Source organism: Hyperolius riggenbachi, chromosome 11, assembly GCF_040937935.1.
Source record: "Hyperolius riggenbachi isolate aHypRig1 chromosome 11, aHypRig1.pri, whole genome shotgun sequence".
NCBI lineage: Eukaryota > Metazoa > Chordata > Amphibia > Anura > Hyperoliidae > Hyperolius > Hyperolius riggenbachi.
This window is the reverse complement of record NC_090656.1, coordinates 143,139,557-143,161,287: the sequence shown is the minus strand read 5'-3', so window position 1 is coordinate 143,161,287 and position 21,731 is coordinate 143,139,557. Positions and strand designations below refer to the sequence as shown.

General features: G+C 45.9%; 1 protein-coding gene across 1 annotated transcript in view; it reads right to left on the bottom strand.

The window, feature by feature from the left end:
* The window catches only part of LOC137538060 (sodium/calcium exchanger 1-like), a 242,828-nt gene that overhangs the window by 20,263 nt on the left and 200,834 nt on the right, over nucleotides 1-21,731 (bottom strand). Inside the window, exon 3 of the mRNA XM_068260024.1 lies at nucleotides 15,630-15,724. Coding sequence (XP_068116125.1) covers nucleotides 15,630-15,724 — 95 coding nt within the window. The remainder of the gene's footprint in view (nucleotides 1-15,629; nucleotides 15,725-21,731) is intronic.

Genomic DNA, 21,731 nt, shown 5'->3' with positions numbered 1-21,731 from the left:
CAGGCAGCACACTCCTACATGCCTCAAGATTTCATCCTGGTCCTCTTGTTAGAGGCATCCCTACTGGGCAATCTATCTGACTATGTCGGAGTTGCTTTAAAGGGATACTGTAGGGGGGTCGGGGGAAAATGAGCTGAACTTACCCGGGGCTTCTAATGGTCCCCCGCAGACATCCTGTGCCCGTGCAGCCGCTCACCGATGCTCCGGCCCCGCCTCCGGTTCACTTCTGGAATTTCTGACTTTAAAGTCAGAAAACCACTGCGCCTGCATTGCCGTGTCCTCGATCCCGCTGATGTCATCAAGAGCGCACAGCGCAGGCCCAGTATGGTCTGTGTCTGTGCAGTACACTCCTGGTGACATCAGCGGGAGCGAGGACACGGCAACGCAGGCGCAGTGGTTTTCTGACTTTAAAGTCAGAAATTCCAGAAGTGAACCGGAGGCGGGGCCGGAGCATTGGGGAGTGGCTGCGCCAACACAGGATGTCTGCGGGGGACCATTAGAAGCCCCGGGTAAGTTCAGCTCATTTTCCCCCGACCCCCCTACAGTATCCCTTTAAGGAAGATTTCAGGCAAGAAACTGGGGCTCTTACTGAAAGGTTTGAACAGACGGGATATCGGGAAGATCTGCTAAAGGAGAGTATTGAGAGGGTGGTTTTCCATTGGACAAAGTGAGTGGTTGGGACAGAGAAATAGAGGCAATAATAATAAAAAAAAAAATTGAGCACCCTCACATATGACAACCCACTATGGTACACACTGACACACAGTTGCGAGGGATCCTGGAGAGATGATGGCAAGTGCTCCAATTGGACCCCAAGATCACCCAAATTGTTGGCCTTCGCCCTTTGCTGATGGCACGTAGGTTCAGGAATTTGGCGACTACTTGGTGAGAGCTGATTTTGGAGTGGAAAAGAAACTTCAACCTGGGAATCTTAATTGGCTGACTAGTAGCTCTCCCCCCCCCCCCCCCCCCCCCCTTTAGGAGTGCATAGGAATGGATGAGTTCTGGGACAGTAGACATGTTAGGAAATACAGTATCAGAACATTTATGACTTGTGATACAGACTACATTGTATATATGCTGACTTGTACATGTGGACTGAATTATATCAGTAAAACTGAATATAGGTTAAAAGACAGTGTGCAAGAACATGTTAGAAATATTGAGGAGAAAAATAAGGCTGTACATTTTGCCGAATGTCACAATGCTTATTCCAAATTGGCAAAAGCCATATATAAACAGATGTGCCCACAGAGGGAAAGTGACCTAAAAAAGATGTTATTACAATCAGATTAGGTTAGATTTTGCCCCCTTCCATGAGTAAGACCTATGCAATTGTTCCCTTGATTGATTAATGTTCTGTCTCTGATACAGAGGCTTTATTTGCATCTAAATGTGCCATAGCTATTGTCTGAGCAGGCTTTAGTTAAAGCGAACCCAAACCAAACTTTTTTTTTTTATTAAAAATATTTAGTTGCACCACTCTGACACATACAAAGATAAATAAACACTCCTTCAAGCCTATGAGCATTTCAGTGCATGCTTTTCACCCTTCTCTTTTCATAACTAAGGTTATACTGGGGGCAGCCATTAGCAATTCCTCCATTGCCAGACACCACCTATTCCACCAGTTTGCCGGATTTTGAAAGGAAGGGAGGGGTTCCTCCAATAAATGTAAAATATTTTATATTTGTCATCATGCAGCTGAAAAAAGGCTGCTATTTATTATTAGAATTTAGAAAATAGATTTTATTTCTGAAATCTTGTATTTTTAATTTGGGTCCACTTTAAGTGAAGCTTAACTGAACACTGCCCAGAATGCATATGTCTTTAAACGAGTGTGCACAAAATGGACTCCGTAGCCCTAATGGGCAGATATTTTTTGCCTTGAGAAAGTTCAGGCCATGCTGATTGAAACATGTAAACAAGGTCGCTCTTACATGCCATTCTTGCCCTCTACAAGCTGAGTGAGAACGCTCTCCTCCCACTAGTTCTTGCACACCAGCCCATTAAGCCACATGGCAGCTAAGTGACGGCATGTGTTGCAGATTTGGGAAAACGGCAACTGTGGTTCTGGCAATACAGCCCACACATGGATTCCATCCAAAGTTTCCTCACCAGTGACTGATCTAGGAAGCATCTAGTTGTCAGACTGCACAGAGACTTCAAGGGGCAAAGGATGAGACAACATTCCATCATTGCTACTCCCCTCCCATACCGCTGATCTCCATAGTGCCTCTAATCCATCTACCTCTACCAGTCCGTTTCTTATGTCGGGCCAGACAAAACTGACAGTCTAGTCAGTGCAATTTAGGTCAATTTGTGGCGACTGTGGTGGTATGTATGTGATGTATGATCCAGTGTTTGTGGTGGTGCCCTGCTGCTAAGGAAGGTTTCAGGCAGATATGTAATTTTAAATAGGGTATCATCATGCGCTTTCATACTACTGGTGTTCCCTACACATGTGTAAATGTGTGTTCTTTCTGATGTGCAATAAAAATCGATCTTTTTAACTCACTGCAAGCCATCTATGAGTTTATGTTTCACTGAATGCTATTCACAGTTACAAGTACTATAGTAAATATGCTTTTAGCCATTATTAAATTTAACTATTATGTGGGTCAGCGAATAATGGTCTCCCTTGTGGTATAAAATTGTCCAGAATTTTTCATGTGGTTTTCCTTTGCCTTCAACTAAATTAAAACTACCAAAGCTAATATGAGATGTTGAACTTGATGGCTACATGTATTTCTTTTTTGAAAGAGATGATCAATGAATTGCAATTTTTTCCAAATGTTGTTGCAATTTGTATGCAGGTTAAAATTAGACACATTGAGCAGTCAATTCTGATTGGTTCTCTTTCTATTGGTCTGCAAACAAAATGCAATCAAATTTGCAGTAGAAGATTGTATCTCAGTGAACTTTTCTGCTAAAAGTTATGCAACATTTTCAAAAAATAATTTAAGTAGCTGATATTTAACATTATGCTTTAAGATATCTATAATGCATGGGCCATTGAATTCAATCAATAAAAATATATACCAGGTGGGATTCACTTATGATCCGATCAGTTCTCTGTTTATTTCCATGGGCTTTGTTTAAATGAGTGCCTAAAGTGACAGGCTAAGTTCACACTGCCTTGCAAAAACAGGTTTGCAGCAGAGGGGAGAAGTTGCATTGTGCATTGCACATGCTATGCGACACATACTGTGAAGCATACAGTTATGAAAGTAAATGCGCACATTGTCCAATACAGCACAGCATATGGGGTCAATTAATTAAGCTGTGCTGCTTATGCAGCTTAATGATTGGAGCGCAAGTTATGTGCATGCTATGCATGGAAGTGCAGCGTAGTGACGGTTCAAGTGGCTTTAATGGACGTGATCCCCGCACTTTGAATTGCCCAATAGGCTTCCTGTCAAGTGACTCAACCCCATAGTCATGGACAAAAAAAGCACCCACAACAGTATCTAAAATACTTTGAAACTGGCAAAAGTAATTGTCATCCATCATTGCTCACAGACTTAAAGAGGAACTCCAGTGAAAATAATGTAATAAAAAAAAAGTGTCATTTTTACAATAATTATGTATAAATGATTTAGTCAGTGTTTGCCCATTGTAAAATCTTTTAAAATCCCTGATTTACATTCTGAAATTTATTACATGGTGCCATTTTTATTGTTGGCGGGTGATGTAGATGCTGCATGCTTTTTTGGCAGTTGGAAACAGCTGTAAACAACTATTTCCCACAATGCAGCAAGGTTTACAGACAGGAAACTGCCAAGAGTACGTACTCAGAATTTCTTTGTGGGAGGGGTTTCACCACAATATCAGCCATACAGCGCCCCCTGATGGTCTGTTTGTAAAAGAAATAGATTTCTCATGTAAAAGGGGGTATCGGCTACTGATTGGGATAAAGTTCAATTCTTGGTCGGAGTTTCTCTTTAAGGTAAGAGACTGTAGAAAAGTAGCCAAAAAAAGTAGTTAATCCACCTCTGAGTTCCTAATTAAGTATGTTTTATTTTTTCTTTGAAAGCTTTTTTTCTGTGGTCTTAGAGGTCACATGATTTGCTGCAAAGTGCCAGTTTTGTTTCATCCATTAAATGATCTGCTGTGGGATCGGTGGGTGGGAGGGTAACTCTAAGGGGCTGCTGTGTTGACACCAAGGAGCTGCTGTGGGATGGGTACTCCAAGGGGCTGCTGTGGGGTGGGTGGGTAACTTCAAGAGGCTGCTGCTGTGTGTTTAAATGCAAGGTGGGGCTGCTGCTGTGGGGTGGGTTGGAGGGTAAATGCAAGGGGGGGGGGGGGGGGGCTGCCACTGTGGGTTGCATGGGAGTGGAAATGCAAGGGGCTGCTGCTGCTGTGGGGTGGGAGGGAGGGTAAATCCAAGGGGGGGGGGGGCCTGCTGCTGCTGTGGGGTGGGAGGGTAAATCCGGGGGGGGGGGCTGCTGCTGCTGTGGGGTGGGAGGAAGGGTAAATCCAAGGGGAGGGCTGCTACTGCTGTGGGGTGGGAGGGAGGGTAAATCCAAGGGGGGGCTGCTGCTGCTGTGGGGTTGGAGGGTATTTCCAAGGGGGGCTGCTGCTGTTTGGTGGTTTTTTTTCGGTATCTCTAAGGGGGGGGGGGCTGCTGTGGGGTGGGTGGGAGGAAAGGTATCTCCAAGGGGGGGGGCTGCTGCTGTGGGGTGGGTGGAAGGGAAGGTATCTCCAAGGGGTGGCGGCTGCTGCTGTGGGGTGGGTGGGAGAGTAAAACCAAGGGGGAGGCTGCAGCTGCTGTGGGGTGAGAGGAAGGGTAAATCCAAGGGGAGGGCTGCTGTTGCTGTGGGGTGGGAGGGTAAATCCAAGGGGGGGCTGCTGCTGCTGTGGGTGGGAGGGTAAATCCAAGGGGGGGAGGCTGCTGCAGGGTGGGCTGGATTGTTAACCCAACCGGGGGGGGGGCTGCTGATGCTGTGGGGTGGGTGGGAGATTATCTCCAAGGGAGGGGCTGCTGCTGCAGTGGGGTGGGTGGGAGACAGGGTATTTCCAAGGGGGGCTGCTGCTGTTCAGTGTTTTTTTGGGGGGTATCTCTTCTCCAAGGGGGGGCTGCTGCTGTGGGGTGGGTGGGAGGGAAGGTATCTCCAAGGGGGGCTGCTGCTGCTGTGGGGTGGGTGGGAGGGAAGTTATCTCCAAGGGGGGGCTGCTGCCGTGGGGTGGGTTGAAGGGAAGGTATCTCCAAGGGGTGGCGGCTGCTGCTGTGGGGTGGGTGGGAGGGTAGGTATCTCCAAGGGGGGCTGCTGCTGTGGGGTGGGTGGCTTCCACTGGTTGCTGCTGGTGGCTGCTGTGGGGTGGAAAAAGCATTTCGTGGTCCCCCTCCTGTCACAGAGATCCTCCATAGCGCTGCCGCTGTGTTATAAACAGCTTCACACTCACTTTCCCTGGCCCTGGGTTCCATCAGATGTTAGAGCTGCAGGTCCACGCCATCTACTTTGCACTGCCACTCACACAGAATCAGGAAGTAGTGTGAGCGGCAATGCAAAGGAGACAGCATTGTGAAGCTGTTTCATCAGCAGCAGCAGGGCTATGGAGGAGCATGGAGACAGGAGGGGGGCCCCCCCAAGGAGAAGAAAGCAAGAAGTGCCCCCCCCCCCCTCTGGCACTGCTCCCGTTTGTGAACCCTGCCCCCACCGCAAACTGAGGGGCTTCTCTCCAGGACTCCTTCTAAACACTTTGATGACTTTGATGTCATCCTGATATGTGTGGTAAGTTGCCGTTCTTGTGTACTATGACTTTTCACTAGAGATGTTGCGAATGGTTCGCCTGCGAACGGTTCCAGGCGAACTTTGGTGGTTCGCGTTCGCCTGGACCAGGCGGACTTTTGTGGAAGTTCGATTTGCCCCATAATGCACTAAGAGGGTCAACTTTGACCCTCTGCATCACAGTCAGCAGGCACATTGTAGCCATTCAGGCTACACTAAGCCCTGGAGCCCCACCCCCCCTTATATAAGGCAGACTCGCTGGCCATGACACTCACTCGTGTGCCTGCTGCAAATAGACAGACTAAGGAGAGCTGCTGCAGATTTTTTATCCTAGGGAAAGATTAGTTAGGCTCTTGGCTTGCTCCTGGCTGATTGTTATTGCTAAAATAGCACCACTCAACAGCTCTTTTGAGAGCTAATATTTTCCTGATGTGTTTTTTTTTTTTTGTGTGTTGCTCAGTGCTCACTGACACTGACATTATACAGCCCTATCTGTTGCAGCTGGACCTTGGTAATTGTTATTACTGTGCCAGCCAGGCCCTGCCTAACTATCTATACTGGGACACCTACCTATGCCTACCTGCCTATACTGGGACACCTACCTATGCCTACCTAACTACTGGGGCACCTACTTACCTATACGGGGACACCTACCTACCTACCTATACTAGGGGACCTACCTATGCCTACCTACCTATACTGGGACTCCTACCTATGCCTAGCTAACTACTGGGACACTTACCTATGCCTACCTACCTATACTGGGTCTCCTACCTATGCCTAGCTAACTACTAAAGCACCTACCTACCTATACTGGGACTCCTACCTATGCTTACCTACCTATACTGGGTCTCCTACTTATGCTCACCTACCTATACTGGGTCTCCTACCTATGCCTAGCTAACTACTGGGACACCTACCTATGCCTACCTACCTATACTGGGTCTCCTACCTATGCCTAGCTAACTACTGAGGCACCTACCTATGCCTACCTACCTATACTGGGACTCCTACCTATGCCTACCTACCTATACTGGGTCTCCTACCTATGCCTAGCTAACTACTGAGGCACCTACCTACCTATACTGGGACTCCTACCTATGCTTACCTACCTATACTGGGTCTCCTACCTATGCCTAGCTAACTACTGAGGCACCTACCTATGCCTACCTACTTATACTGGAACTCCTACCTATGCCTACCTACCCCTCGGCGAGGTTCGGCTCGGCCCCGGTGACATCCTTGTGGGAATCGACGTTGAGAGTTTGTACACGTCGATTCCCCACGAGGTTGGCATCGGGGCTGTCCGTTTCTTCCTTGAGGATGCCAACCCTGGGGCTCAGTCACACAACTTGTTCCTTGTTGAAGCGCTGAGGTTTGTGCTGGAGCACAATTGTTTCATGTTTGGCAGTTCCCATTATAGGCAGGTGCGGGGCACGTCGATGGGGGCGGCGTGCGCACCTGCCTATGCCTGTCTACATCTAGGCCAATGGGAACGCCAGGATGTGTACCCCCTCCCGGAATTTGAGCGGCATGTCCGACTTTGGCTCCGTTTTATTGATGATGTGCTGGTGGTGTGGAGGGGGAATATGCAAGAGCTGGATCTGTTCATAAGTCAGCTGAATAAAAATGAAAGGAATATCGCCCTGACTTATATTGCAAGCGAAACAGAGATTTCATTTTTGGACTTGCAAATAAGACGAGGAGGCGATAGCCTGTATACATCTACATTTCGTAAACCTACTGCTGGCAATACCCTGCTCCACGCCACCAGCCATCATCCAGGTCACCTAAAAAACGGAATTCCGTATGGTCAGTTCCTGCGCTTGCGCAGGAACTGCACACTTGAGAGTGACTTTGTTAGGGAAGCATTGGATATGTATGATCGGTTCCGGGAGCGGGGATATCGACATGATGTGCTCTGCACGGGTCTCGATAGAGCTAGAATGCGGGCAAGGGATGAGTTGTTGACTAGAAGCAGTGGTCGCCCTAATAGCAGGCCTGATAGGAAAATTGAACCCCCCCGATTCATAACCCCATATAATGCAAATTGGAGGCAGATCCAGGATGCCCTGTCCAAATATTGGCCGGTACTGCAGACCGACCCTGAATTGAGAGGAATTGTAGGTGAACGCCCACTACTTGTAGCGAAACGGGCACCCAATTTGAGGGATGCATTGGTAACCTCACAGTATGTTCCGACTACGACAACGACCTGGTTGAATCGTAGTAAGATTGCAGGGATGTATAGATGTGGAAAGTGTGTTGCATGTGTGATGATGACACAAGCCAAAGTTTTTAAAGATGCATCTGGCAAAAAGCAGTGGAAGATCCGGAATTTTATCAATTGTGACAGCGAATGGGCTATCTATCGTTTGGAATGCCCTTGCCATAAGATTTATGTGGGATTAACTACCCGAAAATTAAAAACACGAGTCATGGAGCATGTATCTAATATAAATTGTGGCCTTCAGGAAAATGGACAATACAAGAGCTCGGTAGCGGAACACTTCTGCCAGGAACATGCGGGGGATCCAAATGGCCTGCAGGCAATGGGGATCGCCCTTATTCCAGCAAATAGGAGAGGGGGAGACCGACTAAAATTGCTGAAACAACAGGAGAGTCGGTGGATCTACCTGCTAGGAGCTATGGGCCCAGCTGGGCTCAATAATGAACTGAGCTTTGCACCGTTTTTACCCCCCTAGACCATCTTGACCCTGTTAGAAAGCATCTGATAGCCAATGACAACTGGAAAGGGAGAGGGGGTGGCGACATCCTAGACTGGCCATTTCTCTATTCAAAGTGTACTTTATATGTACTATGGAACTGTATGAAGTCTCCTTTACAGCTACCAGATGCAATACTTTGCTGACCGAGTTACCTTGTACTTACTTTATTTGGTTGGTAATGCCTTTGGAAGTACAGGAGAGGTGAAACTGATGCCGGTTGGAGCACGGAGTAAATGCCGCTTGAACGCGGACAAGACGCCGTAACAATACAACAGAGTTGCCATGGTAACCATCTGCAGCGCGAGATGATGAGGGATGGCGCGCATAGACTTCCGTATGTCATGCGGAGCTGTGACGCATGAAAGGATTCCCCGCCTCGTAGCCGCTAGAGTTCAAAAGGGTCTGGCTGGGTAACCAATCACAAGCCATATACACCCTGACGAAGCCCGCAAGTGGGCGGGCGCAACGCGTCGGTGGGCGTGCCTGAACCTCGAGACCCGGAGCGTTCCTCTAGACTGCAAGTGCACGCTTGATCAGTGCGGGCTCCCCGCTGCAGCGCAGCCATGCAGAGCGGGTAGAGCCGTTGCCTGTGAGCCAACACTGTCCTACGGTCCTGACCCAGGTGGTGAACTGTTTTGGAGATATCGCTGAGGCGGCAATTAGACGGGGAAAACTACCAGTGGTGAGATTGTTTTGGACATATGGGTTCTTAGCTTGCAAGCTGAAGAGGATTTCTTTTGCCCTCCATGATTATGCACGTTCCCTCTCTCCCCCTCTCTGAAGATCCGGATAACATTGGTACCGGTACCATTAGGGGTGTCTGAGTGAGGTGTGCGTGGTGGAGGTGTGAAAGGAGATGTGCTCAGTACAGGTCAATTTTAATTGATTTTAACCTGTTTACCCTTCATAGAGTCAGTGTCACAATAAAGCTTTTTCTATATTTGCAATTACCTATGAACTCTCCCACCGTTATTTTCACATTATTATATGCATAATTTTTTGTCGGAGGGACTGTTCCCTCAATTGAGGTGTGGGTATAATTAATGTAAGGTGGCAGTGGAGATAGGCAAAGATTGGTTTTATATGTCTGACTGACATTATACAGCCCTATCTGTTGCAGCTGGACCTTGGTAATTGTTATTACTGTGCCAGCCAGGCCCTGCCTAACTATCTATACTGGGACACCTACCTATGCCTACCTGCCTATACTGGGACACCTACCTATGCCTACCTAACTACTGGGGCACCTACTTACCTATACGGGGACACCTACCTACCTACCTATACTAGGGGACCTACCTATGCCTACCTACCTATACTGGGACTCCTACCTATGCCTAGCTAACTACTGAGGCACCTACCTACCTATACTGGGACTCCTACCTATGCTTACCTACCTATACTGGGTCTCCTACCTATGCTTACCTACCTATACTGGGTCTCCTACCTATGCCTAGCTAACTACTGGGACACCTACCTATGCCTACCTACCTATACTGGGTCGCCTACCTATGCCTAGCTAACTACTGAGGCACCTACCTATGCCTACCTACCTATACTGGGACTCCTACCTATGCCTACCTACCTATACTGGGTCTCCTACCTATGCCTAGCTAACTACTGAGGCACCTACCCACCCAAGGGGGGCTGCTGCTATGGGGTGGGTGGGGGGCTAAGGTATCTCCAAGGGGGGGCTGCTGCCGTGGGGTGGGTTGAAGGGAAGGTATCTCCAAGGGGTGGCGGCTGCTGCTGTGGGGTGGGTGGGAGGGAAGGTATCTCCAAGGGGGGCTGCTGCTGTGGGGTGGGTGGCTTCCACTGGTTGCTGCTGGTGGCTGCTGTGGGGTGGAAAAAGCACATCATGGTCCCCCTCCTGTCACAGAGATCCTCCATAGCGCTGCCGCTGTGTTATAAACAGCTTCACACTCACTTTCCCTGGCCCTGGGTTCCATCAGATGTTAGAGCTGCAGGTCCACGCCATCTACTTTGCACTGCCACTCACACAGAATCAGGAAGTAGTGTGAGCGGCAATGCAAAGGAGACAGCAGTGTGAAGCTGTTTCATCAGCAGCAGCAGGGCTATGGAGGAGCATGGAGACGGGAGGGGGGCCCCCCAAGGAGAAGAAAGCAAGAAGTGCCGCCCCCCCCCTCTGGCACTGCTCCTGTTTGGGAACCCTGCCCCCGCCGCAAACTGAGGGGCTTCTCTCCAGGACTCCTTCTAAACACTTTGATGCCATCCTGATATGTGTGGTAAGTTGCCGTTCTTGTGTAGTATGACTTTTCACTAGAGATGTTGCGAATGGTTCGCCTGCGAACGGTTCCAGGCGAACTTTGGTGGTTCGCGTTCGCCTGGACCAGGCGAACTTTTGCGGAAGTTCGATTCCCCCATAATGCACTATGAGGGTCAACTTTGACCCTCTGCATCACAGTCAGCAGGCACATTGTAGCCATTCAGGCTACACTAAGCCCTGGATCCCCACCCCCCCCTTATATAAGGCAGGCTCGCTGGCCATGACACTCACTCGTGTGCCTGCTGCAAATAGACAGACTAAGGAGAGCTGCTGCAGATTTTTTATCCTAGGGAAAGATTAGTTAGGCTCTTGGCTTGCTCCTGGCTGATTGTTATTGCTAAAATAGCACCACTCAACAGCTCTTTTGAGAGCTAATATTTTCCTGATGTGTTTTTTTTGTGTGTGTTGCTCAGTGCTCACTGACACTGACATTATACAGCCCTATCTGTTGCAGCTGGACCTTGGTAATTGTTATTACTGTGCCAGCCAGGCCCTGCCTAACTATCTATACTGGGACACCTACCTATGCCTACCTGCCTATACTGGGACACCTACCTATGCCTACCTAACTACTGGGGCACCTACTTACCTATACGGGGACACCTACCTACCTACCTATACTAGGGGACCTACCTATGCCTACCTACCTATACTGGGACTCCTACCTATGCCTAGCTAACTACTGGGACACTTACCTATGCCTACCTACCTATACTGGGTCTCCTACCTATGCCTAGCTAACTACTAAAGCACCTACCTACCTATACTGGGACTCCTACCTATGCTTACCTACCTATACTGGGTCTCCTACCTATGCTCACCTACCTATACTGGGTCTCCTACCTATGCCTAGCTAACTACTGGGACACCTACCTATGCCTACCTACCTATACTGGGTCTCCTACCTATGCCTAGCTAACTACTGAGGCACCTACCTATGCCTACCTACCTATACTGGGACTCCTACCTATGCCTACCTACCTATACTGGGTCTCCTACCTATGCCTAGCTAACTACTGAGGCACCTACCTACCTATACTGGGACTCCTACCTATGCTTACCTACCTATTCTGGGTCTCCTACCTATGCCTAGCTAACTACTGAGGCACCTACCTATGCCTACCTACTTATACTGGAACTCCTACCTATGCCTACCTACCTACCTATACTGGGACTCCTACCTATGCCTACCTACATACAAGAAGATAAAAAGGTCGTTGCTTCATTGTGGACAGACCAAATTTGATCAGCTTGACAGTCACTGTTGCTCTATCATTGAGCTACCACAGCCCGGCGACCATATAGGCTGGAAAACTGCCTGGCCTGCACTCTGGCCATGTTGCGCACCAGTCCAGCATGGCCGTTGCTACGCGAACAGCTGTTTGCGGTGCGTTACACAGAGAGTTTGGTGTGTCAGTGTGAAGCAGTACTCTAATTACACTCCCTGATTGATGCATACATATGCAAGATGTTTGAAAGCACTTTAGGCCTGCAATTTAGCATTCAATGTGATTTCTGCCCTTAAAACGCTGCTTTGCGTCAAATCCAGATTTTTCCGCAGGACTTTTGGTGTCTATCCCACTCCGCCACCTGGGTGTCCAGGTATTAGACCCCTTGAAACATGTTTTCCATCACTTTTCTGGCCAGCATAATTTTTTCTATTTTTCAAAGTTCGCCTCCCCATTGAAGTCTATTGCGGTTCACGAACTTTTACGCGAACCGAACCTTCCGCGGAAGTACGCGAACGGGGTTCGCAAACCGAAAATTGGAGGTTTGCGACATCTCTACTTTTCATTACCTCAATAACATTGCACCTTCCAGTATACCTATATCAGTGATGGCAAACCTTTTGGGGACTGGATGCCCAAACTATGGCCCAAAAGTTGCTTGTCTATCGCAAAGTCCTCCCCCCCGACCGGCAATGACAAATTGGGCGACAGATTGTGGAGGGTGAGTGGGGCTCCATGGGCTGCTGTGGGGTTGGTGGGTGACTCCAAGGGGCTGCTGTGGGGTGAGTAACTTCAAGGGGCTGCTGCTGTGTTTAAATGCAAGGAGGGGGCTGCTGCTGTGGGGTGGGTTGGAGGGTAAATGCAAGGGGCTGCTGCTGCTGTGGGGTGGGAGGGAGGGTAAATCCAAGAGGGGGGGGCTGCTGCTGCTGTGGGGTGAGAGGTTAAATACAAAGGGGGGGCTGCTGCTGCAGGGTGGGCTGGAGGGTAAATTCAAAGGGAGGGGCTGCTGATACAGTAGGGTGGGTGGGAGAAAGGGTATTTCCAAGGAGGGCTGCTGCTGTTCGGTGTTTTTTTGGGGGTTTCTCCAAACGGGGGGGGGGGTGCTGCTGTGGGGTGGGTGGGAGGGAACGTATCTCCAAGGGGGGGCTGCTGCTGTGGGGTGGGTGGGAGGGAAGGTATCTCCAAGGGGGGGCTGCTGCTGTGGGGTGGGTGGGAGGGAAGGTATCTCCAAGGGGGGGCTGCTGCTGTGGGGTGGGTTGAAGAGAAGGTATCTCCAAGGGGTGGTGGCTGCTGCTGTGTTTAGGTATCTCCAAGGGGGGACTGCTGCTGGGTGGGTGGCTTCCATGGGTTGCTGCTGGTGGCTGCTGTGGGGTGGAAAAAGCACATCGGGGTCCCCCTCCTGTCACCGAGATCCTCCATAGCGCTGCCGTTATGTTATAAACAGCTTCACACTCACTTTCCCTGGCCCTGGGTTCCATCAGATGTTAGAGCTGCAGGTCCACGCCGTCTACTTTGCACTGCCGCTCACACAGAATCAGGAAGTAGTGTAAGCGGCAATGCAAATGAGACAGCAGTGTGAAGCTGTTTCATGCGCAGCGGCAGCGCTATGGGGGAGCATGGAGACAGAAGGGGGGCCCCCAAGGAGAAGAAAGCAAGAAGTCGCCCCCCTCCAGCACTGCTCCCGTTCAGAGAGCCCTGCCCCCGCCGCAAACAGATTGTCAGCGGTGGCGATGGGCCGCAGCACATGGGCCCACAGAGACGGCTGTGCATGCTGCCTCTGGCAAGTGTGCCATAGGTTCGCCACCGCTGACCTATATGCTGCTCCATTCAATAGTTATGGCACTCAACTTCATATATTTATCGGTTTTGCACAATGTTGTATGAACTTTTTCTTGCATGGTTTCTTGTATGTATTGTAGCATGGTTTGCACTTTTATTTATGACTTTTTTCTGAACCTGGGTTTGGCACAAGGCAGGATCTTATTGTGTGATGAAATTGGTATAGTGCTGCATATTTATAGGAGTATCAAAGATGTTATAAAATGTCATTATATACAACAGGTTGTATGCCATCTTTTTTTTTCTCTCTCTCTTTTGGTAAATTATAATTGAAGACATTTGTACATGTTGGTCAGATTTATTTTATTTATTTAACCCATTCGCGTTCCGTCCTTTTCACTTGAGAAATGTTCACCTCCCATTCATTAGCCTATAACTTTATCACTACTTATCACAATGAACTGATCTATATCTTTTTTTTTCCGCCACCAATTAGGCTTTCTTTGAGGGGTACATTTTGCTAAGAGCCACTTTACTGTACATGCATTTTAACAGGAAGAATAAGAAAAAAACTGAAAAAATCATTATTTCTCAGTTTTCAGCCATTATAGTTTTAAAATAATACATGCCTCCATAATTAAAACTCACGTATTGTATTTGCCCATATGCCCCGGTTATTACACCATTAAAATTATGTCCCTATCACAATGTATTTTTTTGGGAAATAAAATAGGTGCATTTTTTTCCGTTTTGCATCTATCACTATTTACAAGTTCAAAATAAAAAAAAATATAGAAATATATCATCTTTACATTGATATTTAAAAAGTTTAGACCCTTAGGTAAATATTTACATGTTTGTTTGTTTTTTACTGTAATCGTTTTTTTTTTATATTAAACATTTTATTTGGGTAGTTTTGGGAGGGTGGGATGTAAACAATATGTTTATAATGTAAATGTGTGTTAATTTTTTTTTTTTTTTACTTTTAGTTGTAGTATTACTTTTTGGCCACAAGATGGCGGCCATGAGTTTGTTTACATGACGTCACTCTAAGCGTAACATACGCTTAGAGCGATGCATGGGGGAGGTAACAGCCAGAAAAGGCGCAGCTGTCGCTTTTTCAGTGGGGGAGAGGAATCAGTGATCGCGCACCATAGCCCAATTCACTGATTGCCTGGCTAACGAACCGCGGGCCAGGAGCACACGTACACGCGCGCGATCGGCCGCAGGAGCGCGCGGTAGCGCGCATGGTTATTGGACGTAGTTTCTACATCCAGGAACCAAAATAGGTTAAGTTTAAGTATTTATACAGCGCTGCATTATTACGCAGCGCTGTACCGAGTATATTGTCTTGTCACTAACTGTCCCCTCAGAGGGGCTCACAATCTAATCCCTACCGTAGTCATATGTCTAAGTTTGTATCATGTAGTGCATGTATCATAGTCTAGGGTCAATTTAGGGGGAAGCAAATTAACTTATCTGTCTGTTTTTGGGATGTGGGAGGAAACCGGAGAAACGGGGAGAACATACAAACTAGTTGCAGATGTTGACCTGGCTGGAATTCCAACCGGGGACCCATCGATGCAAGGCAAAAGTGCTAACCACTACTCCACCATGCTGCCCAGTCAGATGGTGCAGCACACATTTTGGGTTAAGTAAAGTGTTACTTCTCTGGTACTGGTAAAATTGCAGTTTGCTCCCTGTGCACGGCAGTTTTACCAGACCTATGTACATAAGGCCAAATACGTGCAATTGAAAATTTTTTTTTTGGAGGTGTCATTTGTATCTGCTGGTTTAATGTGTGTGATTTGAGGATCTTCTTTATATTGCTTTGTTTCTCTTCTATTTTTATTTGCATTCACAGTTAAATTACCTCCTCTTTGTACTTCTGGTTCCCCAAGTTCAACGAAGAAATTTTTGTTTTTTTCATACTCCTCATCATCAATTATCTGTATCTCAATGCATCTCCTAAAAAAATAGAGAAATACTCTCAGTCCAGCAGTTTAATAAGTATAAATAAGTCCTATTTGCATGTTAATAAGCCATAATCAAAGCCAAACAAACACATCATAAAATGAAACTCCACTTTGGTTAAGAAAAAACAATCCTCTACAGGATGACTTTTCCCCAAAGTCGGCAGCTGAATGGAGCTGCCGACTTTGGGGAAAAGTTGTCCTGTGTAATACAACTATGGAAAGATGCATACCATTTTGAAGCTCTCTTTCTCCTCTTTCCAATGACACATAAACCGCTGCCCTACATCTTTTAGTTTTCGTTATTTTCGAGATCGAAAACGCGTTCACCGCGAAAATAGCAAAAACTAAAAGGCATAGGGCGGCGCTTTATATATTGTTGGAAAGAGGAGAAAGAGAGCTTCAAAATGGTATGCATCTTTCCATAGTTTCTGCACTGCTCGGAGTCCCTTTAAATGTGAACATTATTTTTGCTTTCAATTTTCATTCAGCATTTGTTCACTAAACCTTCGTTTTTGGGAATTTTATCACTACCTCACTTCTTACGTGTCTCACCCCTCCTCTGGAATTCCCTCTTAAATCACATCCATCAGTTTACAAGCTCTGAAATCTTTAAGTGCGCCCTCAATACTTACTTTTTCTGACAAGCATACACTATAACTTAGGCCATTCCCCTTCAATCTCTGGCCAAGTTGTGCTCCTTACGAAATATAACCTAAAACACTGCTTCTAGGTATACATATTGTGTACTTACCTACCTTTTGTTTCCTCCCTATTCCTTTAGATTCTAAGCTTGCAAGGGCAGGACTCTCTCACCCTTGTTGTTTTGGGATTTGTTTTGCATTTTATTCATCATGCTACATTTGACACTGCAATTACGATGTCTACCAAATATGTAGTTTGTATCAGTGTGTCTATATTTGGTTTATACCATTGCCTGTATTATGTTCCCCATATTTGTTCCTTACTATGTTAGCGCTTTATAAATCAACAATAATAATTTAAACTAATTCTAATCTCTTCTTTATTCAAAATACCAATAGTTTCGCTGGACAATTTTTTTTTTTTTTGCATTTTTAGTATGGGTTCCATATGCTTATTTTTTTGTTAAAATGTAACATAAAGCTATTGTGAAATCTATCATGATTAAATGTCTTTTTTTTATTCAATCAGTTGTAAAATATTTGTTTTAAAAATGACAGGAAATTCAGATTCCATTCTTTAGCATTCCGTATACTTTGGTACAGAATGATCTTGCATGTATATTGGCTGCACGGGACAGGAAGGGCAATGTTACCATTCCAGGCATCATCATTGGGAATACTGAGGTGAAAATACATTCGATGTAAAGAGTTAACCTGTGTAATACAAGCAACTATGGAAAGATGCATACCATTTTGAAGCTCTCTTTCTCCTCTTTCCAACGACACATAAACCGCCGCCCCACACCTTTTAGTTTTCATTATTTTCGCAATCAAAATAATCGCGTTTGCCGTGATTTCGATCGCGAAAATAGCAAAAACTAAAAGTCGTAAGGTGGCGGTTTATATATCGTCGGAAAGAGGAGAAAGATAGCTTCAAAATGGTATGCATCTTTCCATAGTTTTTGCACTGCTCAGAGTCCCTTTAACAGCTGGCAATAGAGTGAGCTGGCTGTGTCATATATTTACTGTACTCTTCATGGAGTTTGTACATCTCCCTGTGTTTGCTCCCACATCCCTCAAACATACAGGCAGGTTAATGCCCCCCCCCCCCCCCCAAAAAGGCCTTAGGGCAGGAATTAGACTGTGAGCTGCTCTAAGAGACAGTTAGCGGCAAAACTATGTACAGTAAGTGAAGCATTGTGAAATATGTCAGCACTATATAAATACACACTAATAATGATAATATAATTATCTTCCTAAAATCTTTAGCTGAGCCTCATGCCCTCTGATATCTGCACACAACAAGGACACTTATTGTCTTTAATTTCCTTCTCCATTCAAATCTATTGAGAAGAGGAGACTGTTATTGGTTTTGCTGCATTGTGTGATCAATGTAGATCAGTTACAGAACTATGCAACAGAAAATCTACAGCAACTCTCATTAAAAACTGTATTATGCAATAAAGTGTTTATCAGGAACTTTCATCTGCAACTAAATAATTAACTACTAGATGACCACTTAACGCCAATAGGCGTGAACGCGGCGGTAGCCCCAGGACCGCCTAACGCCAATTGGCGTCAAGTCCTAGGGGGGTTTTGCAGGAGATCGTGCGTGTTGGTGCGAGTGCAGCTCCGCTCCGTCATCAGTCTCCCAGCAGCGATCGCCGCTAATAGTCTGTTAGACATCTATTTACATTGTACAGCTCTACAGCAGCGATGTACTGGGGACAGCTGTGTGACATAACTGTCCCCCTGGGAGGCAAGAGAGCGATCGGCTCTCATAGGCTGATGTCTATGAGAGCTGATCGCTGGGATTGGCTGGCGGGGGGAGGGAGGGATTTAAAAAAATAGTAAAATGTATTAAAAATAAATATTTGTAAAAAAAATAAATCACTCTCCTCTACCTCAGCTTCACTCACTCTCCCACTTCACTCATCTCCCTCTCCTCCACCCCGCTTCACTCACTCTCCCGCTTTATCTTTTACCACCACAGTTTACATGAAGTGATTTTTATTCACACCATGGTCATGATGTTGGACAATGCGGCACAGTGTACATCCTGCAACTTGTATGCATGCCTTGTTCAGCAGATTGAGGGTGTTTACTGTTGCCCAGGGTGTGTGTGTGTGTTGCTCAATTAGAGGCTGAAGTCAAAGAGCTAAATATGCAGCTCGCAACACTGAGAAGCATAGACAACATGGAGAAGAGCTAAGATCTCATGATCCAGACACTGAATGGAACCGGTGAAGATGTGGTGGGTGGAGTACAGCTGGATCAATAAAATGATAAATATTAATAAAATTCCCCATAAAAGCAAGCTTTATTTTGTCTCATTCCAAAAATGTCATATACAAACAAACCATAGAAGCAATGAAATAAAGACCTGGTTTACAAAGAAAATTATATAACAATAACAGTCACAGCTGGGGACATATACTCCATGCAACACTGAGCAATAAAAAACATGAATTTAAGTCTCCAAGAAGCAGATACATATGGAGACTGGTCACCAATCAAGAGGTCCAGACTATGCACATAAGTTTAGTCATCACTACCAAACATAGTTCTATAATTGCATTCATCGGGATGAAGTCCATGGTACCCAAATCTTATCATATTTAGCGAGTGCACATCAAGGTTGGTATACCAGTTTCCTAAAAGGCAAGACCAGGTTCACCGCCCTGATCCAATTACTACAGGTAGGAACCACGGCCATAATCCAGTGTTAAGTTAACACTGTTCGAGCAATATGGAGAACGTCCAAAATAGTAACTTAGTGTATTTATCTGATAATGTATCTGGGAATATACTAAGTAGACATAGTTGCAGGTTACCCTCAACTGGGCAGCCCATATAGTCATTTAGAAGGTACCAGTATTAACCATACATTTAAGGCAGTAAGTTGGATAACCACGTCTAAACCTAGCAAAACGTACAGGTGTTAGGTAGGCACTATGTAATACATATAAATATAATAAGCAATGTGGTTTATGGGGCGATATTTGAGTAACCTTTTCCAGCGTTTCATCCCAATCACCAGTTGAAATATGACCAATATCCATTTCCCAAGCCGCTCCACGCGCTTGTGCCTTAATTTGAGCCGAAGGGAGAATCAGCGCCTGGTATAAGGTCGAAATAAGCTGTCTAGAGAATGAGCCTGATATAATCTAAAGAATATCAGAGCTGTCTGAGCATACTGGTAAGACATCATATTGGGTAAAGAGAGCATGTTTGAGTTGCAAATACCTATAAAAGGCCATGTGAGGTAGGTCACAATCGGCAGACAGCTGAGCAGGGGGCTGGAGGAAGCCCCAGGTTAGTATAAAACCTTATGTTCTTCTTCATGTCAGGTCCACTTTAAAGTTAGACTGACTAGGGACGGTTGAGGATAGGGCATTAGGAGGGCACCAGGCAATAAGAGTTGTGGATTGACACAAGACTGCAAAAGTAAGTGTTGGGGGATAAATTCAGAGAATTGCAACCTGGACCAAGCGCTTATCCTGGAGGCTATGACAGCAATGCATGCCTCTCTGATGGATACACTGTTGGTGAAGGTGTATGAGTTAAAGGTCGACCTGCAATTGCTCCACATTGATCTGGGTAACTTGCGGGAGCGTGTTGGTGAAACTGAACACAGCTCCTCATACCTAGAAGACGACTTCCGCCCTGTCGCACTGGAGACCCAAGATATGCAGACGTAGCAAGGCCATGGTGGTGAGACAAGAAGATATGGAGAACCGCCTTTGCTGAAATAATATCCACCTAGTGGGTCTACCTGAACAGGCTGAGGGAACGGAATTAGCTCATTTCCTGGAGGACTTACTTCTGTTGCAGTATGGGGCTGCGGCCTTTACGAGCACATTCTTGGTTGAGCACGCACATTGCATTCCTGCCAGGGTTCTGATCCAAGGGACTTCCCCATGCACACCTTTATCGGTTGCTTCATTTCAAGGAACGCAACACGGTTCTACACCTCGCAAAGGAAAAAGGCAACATACATCTGGATAATGTAGAGGTGTCCATCTTTCCGGACTTTGGAGTAGAGACGTAGAAGCAACAGGCCAGTTTTCAAGATGTCAAGCATAAGCTGAGACAACTGGATTTCAAGTATGCTATGCTATATCCAGCTCGCTTTCGTGTGATTGCAAATGGTAAAACACACTTTTCTGCTTCTGCTTCTGCTGTCTCGTCGTGGTTAGAATCCCATCCAGCTGCTTCATCCCCTCCCACAAACCCTGAAGATTATAACTGTATAATTGTTTGTCTTATTGGGGCTTGTGATTGTTCTGTCTATGGAGACATATTATTATTATTATTATTTATTATTATTATTTTTTATTTATATAGCGCCAGCATCTTCCGTAGCGCTGTACATAATACAAACAAATAATGGGGAACAAATATACATAAGAAATACAAGACACTGTACAGTCATGACATTGAATAGAATAAATATAGATACATACATAGTTGATATGTAGTTGGTACATGTACATATGTTAAAATAACAGCAGTATGAGAAACACTAGGAGGAGGTCCCTGCCCTTGTGGGCTTACAATCTAGAGGGTAGTGGGGAGGAAACAAAAGGGAAGGAAACACAAGGATTAGTGGGTGTGCCAGTGTGCCTTCAGTGCTGCCTATAGCAAATTATAGGCTTGTCTGAACATAGACCTCTCCTTTCAATTTCTTCTCAGGTACTGTCCACACACAGCCTGTTGCCAGGAGGACATGTGCCCCCTGCATTCCCTATGCTTCTTATGGTCCACCATTTTTTTTTACTTTTTTGTTCCTACCTTCCTTTTCAGTCACTCGTGTACGTTCATGGCCTGGGCCTTGTGGTAGGCCTTAGGCTGTAAGACTTATGAACTTATGCTTTAACTTACTGCACCAGGTGCAGTATAATCACGCTCTGGGAAACTTCATTTGAAGTCCCAGGGCCATGAAAATTAGTCAATGGGCGTCCGTGCTACCGTTACCGCCGGTTAGCAGGGACATCAATGAATGGGAATGCAGTTCCCATTCATTAATCGAAGTCCCCAATTCAATGAACGCCGGTGTCTGAAATGCCTGCATTCATTGTATCTTCCTGTTACTGTGCACGCATCACTTCCGATTCACGTCCTTATGTACTTGAATCGGAAATAATGACCGAGGACATCTTGTGGCCAAATTGTAAAACTACATCAAAAATCATTTTATTAAATAAAAATACCTACATTTACATCTGAAAATAAACTACTATTTCCCTCCCCCACTCCCCTGTAGTACCCAAACATTTATATATATATATATATATATATATATATATATATATATATATATATATATATATATATATATATATATATATTACATTA